The 19280-nt window shown below is 37.9% G+C and overlaps 1 protein-coding gene across 2 annotated transcripts in view; it reads left to right on the top strand.

The window, feature by feature from the left end:
* LOC138043279 (probable ATP-dependent RNA helicase DDX41) overlaps positions 1-19280 on the top strand; it is a 134655-nt gene that overhangs the window by 11695 nt on the left and 103680 nt on the right. For both annotated transcript variants that reach the window (XM_068889471.1, XM_068889470.1), the window contains exons 2-9: positions 1430-1597; positions 4066-4153; positions 4344-4418; positions 6657-6717; positions 13187-13304; positions 14928-15019; positions 15145-15238; positions 17528-17587. In XM_068889471.1, coding sequence (XP_068745572.1) covers positions 1430-1597; positions 4066-4153; positions 4344-4418; positions 6657-6717; positions 13187-13304; positions 14928-15019; positions 15145-15238; positions 17528-17587 — 756 coding nt within the window. The remainder of the gene's footprint in view (positions 1-1429; positions 1598-4065; positions 4154-4343; positions 4419-6656; positions 6718-13186; positions 13305-14927; positions 15020-15144; positions 15239-17527; positions 17588-19280) is intronic.

The raw sequence follows: 19280 nt of genomic DNA, 5'->3' as shown, positions 1-19280 counted from the left end.
GTTTAGAAATCCAAAGAAGAGCTTTCTCAAGAGTAGGAGCTAAAATTTGGAATGTTGAGATGCCAGCATCAATGAGAGAGCTCCCAAAAAACACTTCCAAACGAAACTCTAATCTTTCCTTCATGGTATTCTTAAGAAGCATGATGATTATATTGATTGATTTCCCAAATTACCTCTGCTCTAAAAACGTACAAATAGAACTTGAGTTCTTCATTCAAACATACCTCATAACAAGAGTCATTGAACTAGTAATTATACTGTCTACTGATTTAACACTGATTTAAGTTGACACAATCTGTCCAAGTAATTACATGTAAGTCTCCTTTTGTAAATTTAGTAATTACTTGTTATTTTTATTGTAATCTGTAAGTGTGACTGCTCTGCCCAAATTAGCAAATGCTACATGTATTTGCGGACCAGTCCTTTTGAGTTGTATAAATTATTGTCAATTATTCTTTAAATAAAGTTGAAGTTGAAGTTATGCACAAAGACACCACTTGGCAGGGGAGTGACAGGCAAGACTTTTACCGACACGGGGGGGGGGGGGGTAACGAAGAAATTTTACCAATTTTCCGACTGTGATTGTCATACTGGCAACCTAGTAATAAGCATAAGCTTAGGGTTTTTTTTTTTTTTTAATCAGACTTAAATCAATAATTTATAATGTATTGTGTGAGCCAATCCGATGGGAGAAGGAGTGCATGCAGTACCTCTATGAAGTACCCTAAAAATAGTTTACAAGTAAAAAAAGTCAAAGCTCCTTTATCTGTATATGCCTTCAAGGAGTTCAAGCTTTCGTGGTCCACTGGTGTACGTTAGTCTCATTGTGGCTGGCCGCCTTTTATTTTTGAGAAAAGATCATGTGGTGGCCACTACCAATGCACATGCATTGTTAAACATCGGAGTTGGAAGAAAAGTGGTACATGTAGGTTTTATAATGAAGGAAATTTTTGCTTCATGAATTGGGCAGCTTTGCTTGGAAGTCAACTTCGAAAAATGATTTTTTTACTTGTAAATTACATGTATTTTTAGGGGTACTTCATTTGAGTACTTTGTGGGACTACTCTATAGGTACTCCATGTTTTGTCCTAAACCAGGCAAACACTATATTTTCTTTACAAAGCCAACGGGATGACAATAATGGTGTAGACGGTGCAATGTGGTAAAACACTTTATCACAGGTAGTTTGTTTATCTGCGGTTAATTTGATTTGAGTTCATGTGAATAATTCACAATTATTGATTTCAATATGCAGTGTCGCCAAGGATCCCAGTGCGAGAAAACTTCACTTTCAGTATTGCCTGAAAGTATTGGTCCATTTGCTGGGTCATTGTATCTTCTTGTCACTATTCCTCATTATTATTCAGCAACAGGATGCTTATATTACATTGTACATGTAATTCACTTTCTCACTTTTTTTCTATTACAGGTAGATCTAACAGAATTAACAGATGATGAAGACTATGTGCCTTATGTTCCACTGAAGGAAAGAAGAAGGCTTGAACTTGAAAAGCGAGAAAAGTATTTGAAACATAACACTGATGTGCAGCCTCACGCGGAAACTGTGCAACCTAAGAAGGAACCAACTTTGGAAAAAGTAATGAGTCCCAGACTGAAACCAAGGGGTCCCTAGGCGAAAGTGCTTGATCTCTTTAAAATAATACAAATCTAGTTCTATTTAAGTAAAATACCACCAATATGATACATTTTTTGTGGAAACATGAACCGCTAATATTTTTCTTTATTTAAATAAAAATGATTGCTTTCACATTTCAGACTTTCAGTATAATAAAACGGCTTCACCTTTGAAGTTTTACAAAGTTTACAAAGTTGACTCTGAGGCTTACCAAGTTGGTTTATAATTCAGATCAAAAACATGACAGTCTAATTCTTATTCTTTCACTTGCCACAAGGCTAGTGCTGTTGAGTGCATGCTTCTTCTTGAACTGTGAGCAAACATTGCGATACATGAAGTTTTTTTTTCATCTTACCTAAAACCATTGGTATGTTCTTGGCCATCCAGGGATAAATTGTCGTTTTTTCTTCTGTGTACTGCCATTGTTGATGTTAATTTTTGTTGTAATTTTCTTTCTGGGCTTTCTTTCGTGTAAAGGATTTGGCAAAGTTTGCACAACATGCATGCTTCATTCCATATTTGGTAACCCTCACTCCCAGGGTACTCTTGGCACTAAGGATTCAACATGGTGGTGTTTTGAATTTAAGTTGATTCCCTATGTGCAATAGAAGTTTTCTTTAAACTTTTCTCTATTGTTCCCTACATTATGGTGACTCGGAAATGTGCAATTAAAAAAAATAGGTCACCCAGCTCGTTTGTGAGATATTACTTACTCAAGTTACTCATTTAATCATTGCGACTTCATCTATCAAAGACAAGTTTGTTCCATCGGTTCACGGTACATTTTGCAGGAAAAGGAAGCGCAGCTTTGACGTAATAGCCCTTTTCACGGTTAGTTTTTCTCATTTGCAAGGCAAATTCGGGTTAAAACTACAAAATAGCCCGAAATTGCCTCACATACATGCTAGATTATATTGTAATGCAAATGTGAAAACCTAACCGTGAAGAGGGCTATTCTTGAAATAACAAAACAGGTGTATTGTATTGTTCAAAAGGAATAATTCAATGTTTGTTTTATGGCACAGGCACATGTCTTGAAAAGGCACTGACTACAAATACTCCTTGGTTGGGTGATCTCGAGGAGACAATTTTGTGTCCATGAGTGATGGCTACGAATACTTTTTTCCGTGTACCTTTTTTTCTGGGGAGGAGTAAGAGAGTAAAATTGTGCCAAAAAAAAGATAGGTCACCAGCCTCGTTTAGGAGAAAACAGAAAGCAAACCAAGCTCGAGCCCTCAACAACTCCTCTCCCCGATAGCGCAGTTTCACTTTCACTCTCTGACTGAAATGTCACTTACTGTAGCATCATCAAGGCAATCACTCTACTTTTCGTTTTGTGCTGTCTGCTGTGCTCTGAAAACGGCCATTCTTTTTTCTAGCCAGCTTTCCCACAAGAAAAGATCGCCATTTGATATAATTATCAATATTCACACATGGCTACGAGTCTTTATGGTTAAATATTGTTTTGTTTAGAAATATCTGTTGAGACTTCTGAGACAAAGAAAACAGAGCAGTGAAATTTGATGATAAAGCCTCTTAGCCATGCCTCAATACGAACGTGGCCTATGCTTTGTTATGCAGAACAGGATGTGAAGTGCAATACTAGGGAATCACCATAAGATAAAATTTATCAGCAATGCAAGTGCAGACTTATATTTTTTCACTCAGAAATTACTTCTTTGTGTATATTTTACAGCCAACTGATAGTTTTCTTTCTAAGTAACTTGTGTTATATATTCAAAATTAATTACAAAAACAAGGCATTCTTCGATCGGTTGTGTCGTGTTCGCATTTGTTGCGTCCTGTAGGACGCTTGCCACATATTATTTTGTGTCTTGTAGGATTTTTATGCGTCAGGACGAAGGGGTAACAAAATCACTGAGTGTTGTGTAAATGCATGTTGCTGAGAGTGGGACAAAATAAAATGTAATTATGTAGCGCTGAGCCCTACATGTACAGTACATGTATGTCTAGAAAATATTGCCTTTCTGATTGGTCAATGATGAAGGCATAAATAGGTTTTAGAATGCAAAAGAGGTTGTAGAGTGCAATAAGGAAGTTGCTACAGATGGAAACAAAGCATTGCAGTGATTTTGTGTAGTCTAAATTATATTAAATAAAAAAATGCACTTTGTGATGTATGGTCACTACTGATGTTTTGAAAGTCCTTAAGTTGCACTTGCCTATGGCTTGTGCAATTTTAAGAGCTTTCACAAAATCACTCATGCCCTTAAATCACTCTATGCATTTGCATTCATACAATCTCCCATACATTCAGTATAGTAGCATTCACTAGGTCGTTTCATGGGGAAAAAATGTGCTGTCTTTAATTTCAAATGGGATGAGTTTGTTGAATCTTTTATTGATTATACACATAATCTATAGATATATTTGAATCTGATATTATTTTTGACTGTATGTACACATAGGTAGAGAAAAAGGAAGAAAGTTCTGTTGGTATTAAATCCAATGTCAGTCTGTTGGATCAACACACTGAACTAAAGAAAATAGCAGAAGGTCAGTGATGTTGTAGTAGTACAGTTGCTGTAATACATTAAATCCAGGCTGCATATAGTAGTTACAACAGTGGGTCTTTTTTGTCAAGTAGAACATCTCTCAAAACCAGAGACTCTTTATTTCACTCTGTAGGATGTACATGTAGATGTAAGGATTCAACTTAACATATTGTTATTTTTGTGTATTTCAGCTGAAAAAGAGACAGACTATGAGAAACAACTTAAAGAGGAAGAAAAGATCCTGGATAGCATTGCTGAGAAAAAGGGTTTGTTTGCACGAGTCTTGGTTGAACAAATGTATGCATCAAACTATTGTCGTAGACAATAATATTATTTATACATTTTGATACAATTTTACATTTTATTTCTGCTCCTGTCAATATTGCTCTTAAATTTTATGTTCAATATAGCAAAAGATGAAACAACTGAAAGTGCACCTGAAAACAAAAGAATCATTTCCTTTTTTCCTTTAGATTTTGAAAGTGTGTTTGCTTAACACCTGGGCCCGGTTGTTCAAAATCGATTAATGCTAGTCCCAGTTTACATGTAAATGTGAATACAGCTTAAAGTGACTTTTTAAGTCTGAAAGCTCAAATTTCTTGTGCTGCATGTTAATTCTGTGGCATACACGTGCATGGCATTCTTAAACTAGTGAGCCTTTGACATCATTTTCTCCTTGATCCAGCTCTCTCAAGAACTTAAAGTTAGTAATGGTGGACCATTGAATAGTATTATCCAAGTTAAAATAAACAGGTGTTTTTTGAAAATCAAGGCTTTAAACTTTGGTAGCTTAATGTTTAGTTAACAACTAATTTTGATAATCATTAGCTGTTGTCCTTCAGTAGCATTTTGTGGTTAATGATTCCAAGTTCGAGTGAGGCCTAACACTACTGTGACGTTTTTTATGCCCAATTATTCCATCAGAGATCAACCCTAGTATTGGAATTGGGCCCACACAAGGACAGAGAAAAACTCTGACCAGGGTGGGATTTGAACCCACGACCTTCGGATTAGATCACCGCCGCTCTACCGACTGAGCTACAAGGCCAGAACGGGAGCAGGCCGTGGGTATGTGAGATGTTATTCACAAGGACAAATTCGGCTCGGCCCAAGCCTAGTTTAGATAATCATTAGCTGTTGTCCTTCAGTAGCATTTTGTGGTTAATGATTCCAAGTTCGAGTGAGGCCTAACACTACTGTGACGTTTTTTATGCCCAATTATTCCATCAGAGATCAACCCTAGTATTGGAATTGGGCCCACACAAGGACAGAGAAAAACTCTGACCAGGGTGGGATTTGAACCCACGACCTTCGGATTAGATCACCGCCGCTCTACCGACTGAGCTACAAGGCCAGAACGGGAGCAGGCCGTGGGTATGTGAGATGTTATTCACAAGGACAAATTCGGCTCGGCCCAAGCCTAGTTTAGATAATCATTAGCTGTTGTCCTTCAGTAGCATTTTGTGGTTAATGATTCCAAGTTCGAGTGAGGCCTAACACTACTGTGACGTTTTTTATGCCCAATTATTCCATCAGAGATCAACCCTAGTATTGGAATTGGGCCCACACAAGGACAGAGAAAAACTCTGACCAGGGTGGGATTTGAACCCACGACCTTCGGATTAGATCACCGCCGCTCTACCGACTGAGCTACAAGGCCAGAACGGGAGCAGGCCGTGGGTATGTGAGATGTTATTCACAAGGACAAATTCGGCTAAACAGTTTTTCTCTGTCCTTGTGTGGGCCCAATTCCAATACTAGGGTTGATCTCTGATGGAATAATTGGGCATAAAAAACGTCACAGTAGTGTTAGGCCTCACTCGAACTTGGAATCATTAACCACAAAATGCTACTGAAGGACAACAGCTAATGATTATCTAAACTAGGCTTGGGCCGAGCCGAATTTGTCCTTGTGAATAACATCTCACATACCCACGGCCTGCTCCCGTTCTGGCCTTGTAGCTCAGTCGGTAGAGCGGCGGTGATCTAATCCGAAGGTCGTGGGTTCAAATCCCACCCTGGTCAGAGTTTTTCTCTGTCCTTGTGTGGGCCCAATTCCAATACTAGGGTTGATCTCTGATGGAATAATTGGGCATAAAAAACGTCACAGTAGTGTTAGGCCTCACTCGAACTTGGAATCATTAACTAATTTTGAAATCCAAAGAAAAATAAGAATTGATTTTCCCATCACAGGGGCACTTTAAGCAGTTGCAGGGAGACTTGCCACCTTTAAACAGTTGTAAAAAGGCTAAAAAATGTCTGGGCCTTAATGGAACATTGACGGGTAAAATCATCTGGCGTTAGACAGAGTAAAATACTAACTAAGTATGGCTTGTTTAGTGGTGAATGAGTTAAGGGGTTGTTTATGGTACATGTATAATGGAAGTGTGGATGAGAGCTATTAAATGAAATATGTGCAGCTTAAGTATGCATGTTGTTTACTTTGTACAGTGTACATACATGAATGGAAATGGGTTTCAAAACACCTTTTTGTTTACTGATAGTTCTTATGGCTGTTGGTGAAATTGCAAAAGGAATTGTGTACACTGATTCTATCAAGACTGGGTAAGATATCGCAGTCCCTCATTGTTCAACAAGTGCTTGTCACATCGTTTTGTATTATTGAACAGAGGCCAAAATCAATATGGAGAGGACAAAAACAATATGGAGATAAAAGTTTACTACTGTATTCTTACTCTAAGTATCACCACGTCTCAACCAATGGGATAAGACTATTTTGAGACACCTTTTTAACATGACTGCCATCAGGTAATGTTACTTGTAAGGGCGCAGATTTTTGCGAAATCTTTGAAAAAGGGCAAAAGAAATTCACAGTGCTCCCGAATGTCAATGAACTGTGATGTATTCTCAACAGCAAAACGAAATTTTTGCGAAGAGGCTTCAAACTTCAAAAGTTTTTCGTGAAATTGGCACTTGGCTAAAACTGGTTCAAGTGATCCTTGATATTGTTGTAATGAATACGACATGATCACACACTGCTTTATAATATTTTTATTCCATCATGATGGTACAAAAGTAGCATTCTATGAAACAAGAAATTTCGAGTGTAGGAGTAAATTGCTTCTCCATTCCCTTGAAATTTCTATCATAGAAACAACACAATTCATTCAGTTGACAACCTCCAGTAATCTTCCAAAACCTACTCAATGGAGTGTTTCATGAAACTAGAGAAATATTATTACGTACAAAGTGCGCCAAATCCATCAGCAAACCGACATTTTCATGGAGGATTTTAAGATCTATTAAAATATGTGAATATTTGCTGGACTCTTTCTGACACGATCGACACGGCAACATTTTCTATTGAAAGCAATATTTACCGTCTTTTTGCCTTGGCTTTTTATCCAAATGCATTTTTCTGATTTTTTTCTTTAGCAGCTCATATTAAGTATAATTTGAAGCCAAAAATTATTGACACCAAGCAAATAGGTTACTTTCCGCCGTTTTATTTAAACCTACTCAGATTGTAATTGTGAAAGCTTAAGTTAAATTGCACTACTTACCAAAATCGGGTCAAATGTCCACTGGCACACAGCATTGATTCGATGACCGAAAATCCTAAAAAAAGGACCTTTTTGCCAAGTCACGGTTTTACGATTTATTGAAATCGTAATGACTCGACATTGACATGTTTCCAACCATAAAACAGCAGTCCAATAGATAGTGGCAAACCTCATGAATTCCATGACGCAAAGTTTCTTCAATCAAGTTCCATGTATTACATAACAAAACTCAAGTAACATTACTGCTTTTTTAAATTCTTACTGTCACATTCTTCTCATTGGACGCTAGGTGGTAAGGTTACGTCGTGATTAATAGTCATTACATCATGCCTTGTTCAGTCGCTCCCTGCTCTTTTCGGATAAGAAATTTAAAAGCAAATACGTGAGCAATCAACTTTGAAATGCCGTTTTATCAGCTTTAAAATGCAGCAAATGGCACATGTGACATCATAATATCTGTGAAGAAACAGATCTGGTATTCCTCTTCGAGCTCTCTGTGAACCATGCAACGAAATTTAATTATCGATCAGTGCACTGTTCTCCGTCCTTTTATTCTGACAAGTATCAAGAGTGCTAAAAAGTCACCGAATGTCGCTGGAGCGGTTATGTGGGAGAGCATCTGATTTGATCATGTTCTATGGTGCAAACTTTTTACTGTTCAGTGGCTTCATCACATGTTTTTTGATTTTCGTTTTTCTAACTGCTGGTATACAGAGGATTTTCAATGCGTGGAAAAAGGGACGTTCTGTGTTTCATTATAGTAACATCACCAAAACTAGAATGACCCTTTGTTGACTCTTCAACATAATACCAGAGTTTCTAATTCACAGACACCTCAACTGCTCATTTTAGTTGAGTTTTTTTGATGCTTTATATTTACGTTTTTCATCCGAAATTATAGCTCTGAAATGTTTAAAGCTCTGTCTCCCTTAACCAAAAAACTGCTCCTTTAGAACTTTACAAAGGTCAATGACCAACAATAAAACATGATTCCACTCAATCTATGACAATTAACAAAAGAAAAACATGACTTTAAGAAATACGCTTACGACTTGACCTCCAGAATAGAGAGGGATTGGGACTTAGTTTTACCTTTCCAATATGGTGCACAGAAATGTAGGAAGGAAAGGCTATTCTTGTCAGTGGATCACACAGTTTGGATGTTGTATAAGGCGAAAAAAGAGAAAAAACAGCGAGGTTAGTGTCAACATTGTACTGAAAAGATACCGACATCTTGCCCACACATCACCAACTGTTGGCAGAATGTTGGTCGTTGTCGGCCGACTGTCAGCCAACTGGTAGTCTGTGTTTTGGGAAAAACGACCAACATTTGAATTCAAACAAAGATAAGTCGTATTACTGTAGTGACGTTTTCTGATATGAAGTCCTAAACTAATGTCACTAACAACGCAATGACCGTTGATAACACGTTGAGGTGATTAAAACCTCCTACAAACTCAACGGTGCTAAAGTACCTAATAACTTTATTAGTGTCAACAATTAATTGCATTTTTTCTCCTGTAGTCAACCGATCTTGGCCCTTCATGTGCCTTTTCAGCACTTAAAAATTGGCCTCAGCAATGTGAGCGACTTCTGTGAATTTACTTACACGGCTATGAACTGTATCGCACATTTCTTAGTAACATTACTGACACCTGAACTCCCTTTTCTGCTTTCAACAATGGAAATTATACACTGTCATAGACATCTACATGCAAATTTGGTTCTCGGAGAACCAAAAAAAATTTGCCAACTCTTGTCACACATAATAAAGTTGCTAAGGTCGGCTGTACTCTATATAAGCATGCCTCTGTTCAAAATTGCAGACACAAGCGTTTTAAGCCGGAAAAGCTATAACTACACTGTACAGTGCACCTAGCAGCAAAATCTGCCTTTTCTTGAGGCCTTACTGGCTCATATGTGAGAACATTCTTTTGGTTATGCTGCTAATATCTTCTGGACAACCTTAAGGGAGGCAATTGTATAGGGAAGACATGAAAAAAAAAAACCACTACCAGTAACTTTGGTTATGATTGTTTTTGGCGTGTTAAGAGAGTAATGTTACCAATAGAATAATCTTTTCCTAGTTGCAAATTCGTTAGTCCGTACTTGGTTTTCCAAAGAAGCAAGCAAGAAGTTCAGGATAAAACATGTCATTGTCAATGGAAAACACACTTCACTTGCGGCTGTGAGATAAATTAAGAGGACTGGTTAGATCACAAGAATATTCCTCGTAATGTACCAAACCTAATCTTCAGAGGGAATTTATTATTCATTTTTTTATTTGTGACCACATTGTCACGTTTGCAGTGCTTACGTCTCTTTAAGCTGCATGTTATTTCAAAAATCTGTGTCTTCAAGGCAATGTACATGTGTATACATGAGGGGCTGTATATGTGTGCTCCAGTATGCAGCAGGCAGCATATTGCTTTTTGTACATGTAAGGCTGTATAGTCAGTAGCCTGTGTATAGCTGCCCGCTCTCTCGCTCAAACATCCGTTTTTTTTTGGTCGAGTGGGCGGATGTAGACAGGCTATTACAAAGAATTCAGATTTGTTATTGAGCCATTGTGTAGCCACTGGTTTCCATGAAAAGTCGTCCCCTCCCTATTATGATTTCAGTGACTTTAGCATCAATTAAGAAGGGATATCAGCATAATACTAGGAAAAGGTTATTCAATTGGTAACATTACTCTTGCAATGCGCCAAAATTAACAGGCCAAAAACCATATTTAACTGAAAATCAACAAAGTAAGTGTTTTTGTTTTCTCCTTTAACGTTTTCCCTGTACATTTGCCTCTCTTATTAATTTAAGGTAGTCGGAAGATATAAGCAGCATAGCCAACAGAATGCTCTTGAATCCACAGACCACTTTACGTAGTCCAAGTGGCAAATCACGTGCGAGCCAGTAAGGCTGCAAGAAAGGCTGATTTTGCTGTTAGGTGGTTAGCTTTTCTTAAAATGCTAGTGTCTGGAATTTTGAACAGAGGCATGCTTGGAGTATACTGTAGCTTAAATTAGCAACTTTATTACGTGTGACAGGAAATGACAAAATTTATTTGTTTCTCCGAGAACTAAATTTGCGTATAGATGTATACTAAAGTTTCCATTGATAAAAGCGGAAAAGGGACTTCAGGTGTCAGTAATGTTACTGAGAAATGTGCGATACAGTTCATAGCTGTGTAAATAAAATCACAAAAGTCACTCGTATTGCTGAGGCCAACTTTTAAGCGCTTAAAAGCTGCAAGAAAGGCCAAGAATGGTCGCTTACTGGAGTAAAAATGGAATAATAAAGGTTATGATACTTTACCACCATTGATATTGTTGGAAGTTTTAACACGTCATTGCGTTTAACATTAGTTTGGAACTTCATATCAGAAAATGTCACGACAGTATTAAATGAGACTTAAGCTTAATTTCCAGGAAATGTTCCTCTTTTCATGCCGTATTTACCTTCGTATACTAGAGGTCAGGGGTATGAAAATCCAAAAACATGTACTGCAGCCAGAATATTAAAAGTTTGCGGGGTGGATCGCAATAAAATAGGATTTCAAACCATAACCGCTCTAGCGACCTATTTTGCGACTTCTAGCGCTCTCTGTAGACTCCCCAAATACTTGAAATAAAACAACTTTATGAAGCATTTAAAGAAAAGTATGTTAGTTGAAATGAAGAAACAAATAAAGCAGTGCAAAAAGCAAACCTCGCCAAGTGTATATTATACATATAGGAGCCACAAGCCACATGATTGTTTGCATGCGGATTAGTCAAAAGTTGAGTCGGAATTCACTCTCAGTGTTTGCCTTAAACATTTTATGAGCTATAATTTCTTGATACTTGCAAGAATAAAAGGATGGAGAACAGTGCACTGATTGATAATAATTGAGACTCGTTGCACGGTCCACAAAGAGGAATACCGGATCAGTTTCTTCACAGATATTATGATGTCGCATGTGCCATTTGCTGCATTATAAAGATGATAAAACAGCGTTTCAAAGTCGACCGCTCACTGATTGACCAAGATTGCTTAGATGTTTTAAAATTCTTATCCGAAAAAAGTGGGGTGCGACTGAACAAGGCAAGTACCCGGTAGTGACTGTTGATTGCGAAGTAACCTTACCACCAAGCATCCAATGAAAAGAATGTGTGACAGTAAGAATTAACAAAAGAAGTAATGTTACTTGAGTTTTGTTACGTATGGAAGTTTCTTGAAGGAACTTTGCGTCGTGGAATTCATGAGGTCTCATTGTCTATTGGACTCCTGTTTTATGGTGGGAAACATGTCAATGGCAAGTCATTACGATTCCAATAAATCTTAAAACCGTGACTTGGCAAAAAGGTAATTTTTCCAGGACTTTCGGTCATCGAATCAATGCTGTTTGCCGATGGACATTTGCCCCAATTTTGGTAAGTAGAGCAATTTAACCCATTGACTCCCGGGGGTTCCCCATTGACAAGTAAAATCGTCTGGCGTTAGACAAAGTAAATTACTAAGTCTGGCTGGTTTAGGCTTGTTTGTGTGTTAAAGGGTTAACTTAAGGTTTCGCAACTACAATCTGTGTAGGTTTAATAACAAAGGCCTGAAATTAATGTATTTGTATGTATGGTGTCGATACTTTTTGGCTTCAAATTATACTAAATCACTTAATATGAGCCGCTAAAGTAAAAAATAAGAAAAAAATGCATTTGCAAATATTTAAAGTCCTGGATAAAAAGCCGAGGCAAAAAGATGGTAAATATTGTTTTTGATTGCTGCTGTGTCGATCATGCTGATGGATTTGGCGTGCCTTGTACGTAATAATACCGGGGTATTTCTCTATTTTCATGAAACGTTCTGTTGAATAGGTTTTGGATGATTACTGGAGGTTGTCAACTGAATAAATTGTGTTCTTTCTATGATAGAAATTTCAAGGGAATGGGGAAGAGATTAACTTCTACACTCGAAATTTCTTGTGTCATTGAATGCTATTTTTGTACCGTCATGATGTTATTATGAAGCTGTCTGATCTTATGGTATTCATTACCACAATGCCAAGGATCACTTGAACCGGTTTTTAGCCAAGTGCTGATTTCATGAAAAACTTCCGAAGCCTCTTCACAAAAATTTCGTTTTTCTGTTGGAAATGCATCTTGGTTCATTGATATTTGAGAGCTCTGTGACTTTCTTTTGCCCTTACTCAAAGATTTCACAAAATAATTACAAGTAACATCACCTGATGGCAGTAAATTTTTACCACAGCGTGTGGCAGTGGTGGGATTGTTTTCGGTAAGATTATCGCGGCAAAAGGTGTCTCAAAATAGTCTTATCCCATTGGTTGAGACGTATCATACTTAGGGTAAGAGTAGTAAGCTTTTATGTCCATACTGTTTTTGTCCTCTTCATATTGATTTAGGCCTCTGTTTATTGATTCCTTTTTATGACTACATGACTGTATTTTTGTAAGGTTCGTTATCATTCAAAATGTGATGAATTTTACTTGAATGAGAATGAATATCTCTTTTGTATTGTAGATGGCGTCCTCCAAGGTATTTCCAGTCTTACCCACCAGAGAAGTTTGAAAGATTGAGGAAGAAATGGCATATCCTTGTTGAAGGAGAAGACATACCACCTCCCATTAGAAGTTTTAAGGTCAATCTCGGCAAAATATGATGAAGTGTGAAACATGCTAAATGTGTAGTTTTTTATTATAGAATTATTATTAATTCATACTATCTAGCCAAGAAGGTACTTAAGTACAGTAGTTGTAGAATGTTTCTGTGCAGAATTTCTTCATCTTGTCCCCTTTGCATTTGTATTTTCTTTGCACATTTGTCATCAACACCGCTGTTTCATTGTCTGTGAGGACAACGTGTAAACCATTCTTTCCAAGTTGAGCATGCATTGTTGTTGCTTACATGTACTACATTGATATTGTAAAAGAGGTTGCTGTTATTCATCATGGTGAAGTACAATAATAATACATGTAAGTAAAAGTATTCTTGTTTGTCTCACGATGTAGTCACTTGTGATGTAGATCATGACGTTTCGACTGCATACTGCTAGTCTTCATCAGGTGATGAGGTTAAACCTGTTATGTGTCACCTTTATAGGAGGATGCTCCGTTATGATTGGTTGGTTTTCAGCAGCCGTGATTGGTGCATTTCGATCCTCGCTGTTTTGGTGTGTTGTTCCTTCGGCGGTCCACTGTTGTATGGTTATCCTGTTGTTGTGTTCCTTGATCTTGGGCATCCATGCTTCCAAAATTTTTATTCCACTATCCCTGTTGATGTTGTTAGGGTGAAGTCTTGTGTAAATCACCTCTTTGACCCTACATGTGTACCAATGAGGATCACAATCGATAAACTTTACTTTGTTCCAAAGCGGGTTGTGTCCGGTGTTGTTAGTGTGTTCTGAAACAGTGGAGGTGTGGGTGTGGGCAAGTTGGATGTCTCGCACATGTATGTTCTTTGACTCTATCTTGCATAGGTCTTCCAGTCTCGCCGATGTAGACTTTACCAGATTCAGAGGGAATCCTGTAAACCACGCCATCTTGTTTAGTTGGCTTGACAGCGTCTTTCGGGCATACTACACTGTAGATGTGATCTTGTAGTCTTAAACTTGAAAACAGCGTGTATACCTTGTTGCTGTAGGCAGCAGCAAAGTTGTTCGGATCGGCCTTTGACATAAAACCGCAGTAGACTTGTACGTGGGCTCAGCACTGCTACTCGGTTTCCTGGTCTTGGTGATTTTTTGCAAGAAAGAAAGAGGGTGACCATTAGAGACAAGAACAGAAGACAGGTGTTTCTTTTCCTTGGAGATAACGGAGGGTTTTGTTACGAGACGTTTGGCGCGCTTGTAGAGGCACCACGTTTTACTGATTGCAGGTGGTGGGAATCAAATGCTAAGTACTGATCAGTGTGCTTAAGCTTCCAGTACACACTGGTACACGCTCATTGATCCCCATAGTTGTGTAGTGGGTTCAACTTTGTGTAAGAAAAGATCAGAATCACTGGGCTGCTCTTCTTCGCTGATTGGCCTCACAAGACGTTTTTTGTCACCAATCAGAAGCAGGGAATTCGAACACTTCTGAAACTGGTTCAATAAGAGTAAGTGCCCGGGGGGTCTTCCCTTTCTTGTAGTAAACTTTCACCACAAACATTCTATTGTTCTGACTACATGTAGGTGCCCCTGTATCCCAGAGGTTGCAGTTACACAATCATGTTCATGCAAACTGCTTGTACATAAGGGTAAATTTTGTCATTGTCTCTCTAGGAAATGAAGTTTCCTCAAGCTGTGATAAACACGTTGAAGAATAAAGGAATAACTCATCCAACACCAATACAAGTTCAAGGCATACCAGCTGTGTATGTAGACTTTGACCAGTACACTTCATTCCTTCCTTGATATTTTTGCTTGTTTGATTGAGACAAATTGGTGATTACTTTCAAACTAAAATTGGCAGAAAATAATTTTTTTTTTCTGTTTGCAGGCTAAGTGGAAGAGATATGATTGGTATTGCATTCACAGGTTCTGGGAAAACTTTAGTGTTTACTCTTCCTATTGTCATGTTTAGTATAGAACAGGTAATATTACTTTCTACAGCTGTAATTTTGTCCACATCAGTGAGCATTCTCATTCCAAAATAATGGTTACTTCAAGGTCACATGATATTGAAATTTAAAAAAAAAGAACTTTTTGTAAGCTGAATTAAAAATTATGATGTCAGAGTGTTACCTGTGAAATTGCTGACTGATGACCACCATTGTATGTGAACAAAGTACATGTATAGGGCCTTTGGCTTACCCTTGGGCTTGAGGAATTGTGCAGAGAAGACGTCAGGGCCATCTGTGGTACATGTAACTTGTGGCCAAGGAACACACAAGGGCTAAATGCTGCAAAAGAGTAAACTAAAGCAGGCTGCAGTGAAGATGAAATTAAGGAAAATGTTAAATTAACTAAATAAAACTATAAAATATGTGACCTTTCACGCGAAAAGTGGGCTTTATATGGATTTCATGGTGAACCGTGAAATAAATTTCACGGTCATGGCCTGTGAATTTAATATTTCAGTTCGTGAAATTGAAATTTCATGGGGTGTTCACTATTGCTCCAATTCTTTTCACTATGCTCAGTGAAAAAGTTCACGGCGTGAAATCGAAGACCGTGAAAATAATGAAGTCACATCATGAACTCACTCTTGTTCAAGCCGTGAAATTATGTTGCTACGCCATCCAGAATAACAGGAAATTTTTGTGGTCTGGTTTTGGAATTAAAATTGCGGTAAACAAGGATAAACAATGTTTTGCTTCGGAAATCAAATAATGGTATTTATATCTTCTCTTGTGTAAAAAGGTTTAAGTTTTTATGGGGCGTAATTTCGTTATCGGTGAAATCGAAGTTGGTACAATTATTTTGCTTCGTTGATGGCACGACGATCTATAATTTGGATGAAAATGACGACTGACACGAATTACGCTACCGAGCATAACAGTTTATTTATTACAGTTTCTCCAATAGTATAAACAATCAAATACACTGAACCCAATTCTGCACAATCAATGGTTTGGTCAAAAATATGCAATGAAATTGACACCCCCAATGTGGATCTTAAATCCCTTCTGCAGCCAAAAATACAAACCTTGACAAAAAATTTAATGTTCAGAAAATCTTGTTACAACTGCTGGCAAATTTTGGGCAATAATGTTGTTCGATTTTCTTGTAAAATTTACACACTGCTCACGGCCTCGGATTTCGGGAAAAAGTACATGTTTTTGAGGAGTTAGTTGCCCCATTTGGCGCACTTAAATAAAAACATACTATTATTGACTGAGTTGCTGTGATTTTCCAAGTGGCCCCAAGGACTAATGCTCACAATTCATTTTCTGCTTGGTGATCTCGAAAAGAGTTTGGATCACTGCTCGTCCTTGCTGGAAAATGCTCAGCACTCACATGCTCGCAAAATCCATTCGCCCATGTGCATAGACAAAAATTAATGATCCTCAAAAGGTTCACGTCAGTGGTTCTTTTATACTTGAAATATGCGAGAAATCCAAACCCAACTTATTGATAATGAAATTAATTAATTTTGAGGAGGACTTTGTAGTGTATACTAGACGAAACTTAAAACATCAATACATAAATCCATTTATTACACACACACTAAAACATTACACAAGCCAAGAGAACTGACAAATACAACCGCTTTATATTCAAATTTATGGGTGTGGCTCTCTGGACACAGGATTAAACTCTAATGAACCCCACTAGAGAGTTATCACATTACAATTAACACTGCAGACTTTTTTTTTCACAGCGTGAGTTTTTTCACTGCCCAGCGTGAACTAGTTCTCAGTGGTATGATAAATTTTCACGCCGAGTTCATGCTGTTTTAAAGGAATTTCAAGGAAGTTCAGCATGCCTTATATAATTTCATGGTTGTCTGCCGTGAAATCAGCTTCATCATGAAATTTTCATAAGCCCCCTATTCGCGTGAAGGGTCATATTATTGTTTAATGTGTAATGTGCCCTAGGGAAGGTTGGGAAACCTGCGTAACACTGGTTGGATGCTCTACCTATTGAGCTAAGAGAACTCTTGGGTAGATACTGTAGGTTGTGTACAGTATCTACGCCCGTGGAAAGAAGGGAAACTAGTTACTTGGCAATGGGTGAAATGACAACAGGAAAATAGGGAAAGACGTAGTAGCTAGTCAGAGTGCTAGCTCTCCAGGACTTCTTGTATCTCAGTAGGTACAGCTGTAGGTGGTAGGGAAAAAGTGAAATTTTGTATTTGAATATGAATTGATCTTATCAGCAGCGGAGTCATGTAATTTTTGCAATGCTTACATGTAAATGTTCGAAATTACTCTCAACAGGAAAAGGCTCTGCCATTTCAAAGACAAGAAGGGCCCTATGGATTGATTGTTGTTCCATCTGTAAGTTTTTCTTTAATTGCCTGACTTTTTTCTTTCACGCTCACTCAAGAGAAAAGAAGGTAAGATCAAGAGCAAATCCCCCATGTTTGGCCGTATTAGGATGAAAGTTGTTGAGTTCTGTGTCATACTGCGTGCATGGTCATTTCAAAGACGACACCTTCTTGGTCTGTTGTTGTGAGAGTACATGTACATGTAGAGCATGAGATTATGGTAACAACAGATAATATCAAAATTAACTTGTCAATTTTCTCCTCTTTGTTCAAAACTTTGTACGAACAACGTCAACTTTGTGCAAAGAACTTTGAATTTGGGGCCACTGTTGCTATAGCAAAAGTTACACAATGTTTTTGCCCTGTTAAGACAGTGCTTATTTTCTTACGTTCTTACATTAAAATAATAAGAAAGGAAGAAAGTAACTTAGTTCGGGAAATTTTCAAGCAATCACCGTCGACCTTTCTCACACTTTAAAGGTGAGTCCCTCATATGTTTTACTTCTGTACACATTTGAAACAGCTCTCACTTGTGTTTCAAGCATTCCGTTACAGAGTATTGTCAGAACCCATTTTGAGATTCCCATTTTGAGATATTACTGTAATTTAGTGAGATTATAAAGCAAAATGTAGATTTCTTCCGTTTTGAGAGCCGCAATGAACGGTAGCATATAGTAACAGTGTTCAATCAGTTTCCGTGTTTCTTCATAAAGTATGTTTTAGGTTAAATGTCAATGTGAATTTGGTGATATGCAAGTCTCTCTTATGTATATTGGTGTACTTTATTTACATGGAAAGTAGAACTACAATTCTTTTTTTCCATTGTTTTCCTGAAAAAGACTGCTTTGGTGTCCTGTATTTCAAAAATAACAAATGTATATTGAAATATACCTTTTCGTACTTAGTGCATTTTCCTTTTGCTGTAATTATAATAGCATCCATTTGGGTATCCATGCTGTCTATAATGTTGTTGATTACTTGCGGGTGCCCTCCTGCACGTCTACGCCGGCTGGTATGTCCCATGGAGAAAAATCTCCTCTCTAATTGTGTGGACCGATACAAGTGAAATGTTGCATCATTTCATTATCTCTACAGCTGGTAATATCTTCGGGTGCGCCAAATATCCAACATATGCCTCCTTTCAGGGTCTATTGTGCCAGTATAAACCATAGTGTTTTCCTTGCTTAATAAATGGCCAACTGATTAGGTAATGACTCTCTTGGGCATCATAACCTACAGCCATTGGTTACAGCCATTAGGTTATAGCCAGGAATACCTACAGCCATAGGTTACAGCCATTAGGTTATAGCCAGGAATAAAAAGATAATTAATGACCACAATCGTAATGCTTACTTAGCATGCCTTCTTGGACTGGCTTACTTCTCTGATTTTACACATTAATTTTGTTGTTTTTTCAATCGTGAATAAAACTCCTGGGAAAAGATCTCGGTCAGCCAGTTGTAATAACCGTTTGTCGTTATGACTATTCGGAGCCACAGTAAGGCAAGGATGTATCCAATCAAATCTTATGTCCCATGAAGACATGCATCCGACGATACTGCAATGAAGGGCATGACATCCTGCCAGCGGCAGACATGAGAAGGGCACTTTCAGAAAGACCAGTGAAAGGTACATCCCCATGTGCCTGCGCAGTTGACTAGACGAAGAAGACCTTAGACGTGAACAAGAGAGAAGGCTACAGC

Source organism: Montipora capricornis, chromosome 3, assembly GCF_036669925.1.
Source record: "Montipora capricornis isolate CH-2021 chromosome 3, ASM3666992v2, whole genome shotgun sequence".
Lineage (NCBI taxonomy): Eukaryota > Metazoa > Cnidaria > Anthozoa > Scleractinia > Acroporidae > Montipora > Montipora capricornis.
The sequence above is the reverse complement of the archived record's forward strand: the minus strand, read 5'-3'. Positions and strand labels throughout refer to the sequence as shown.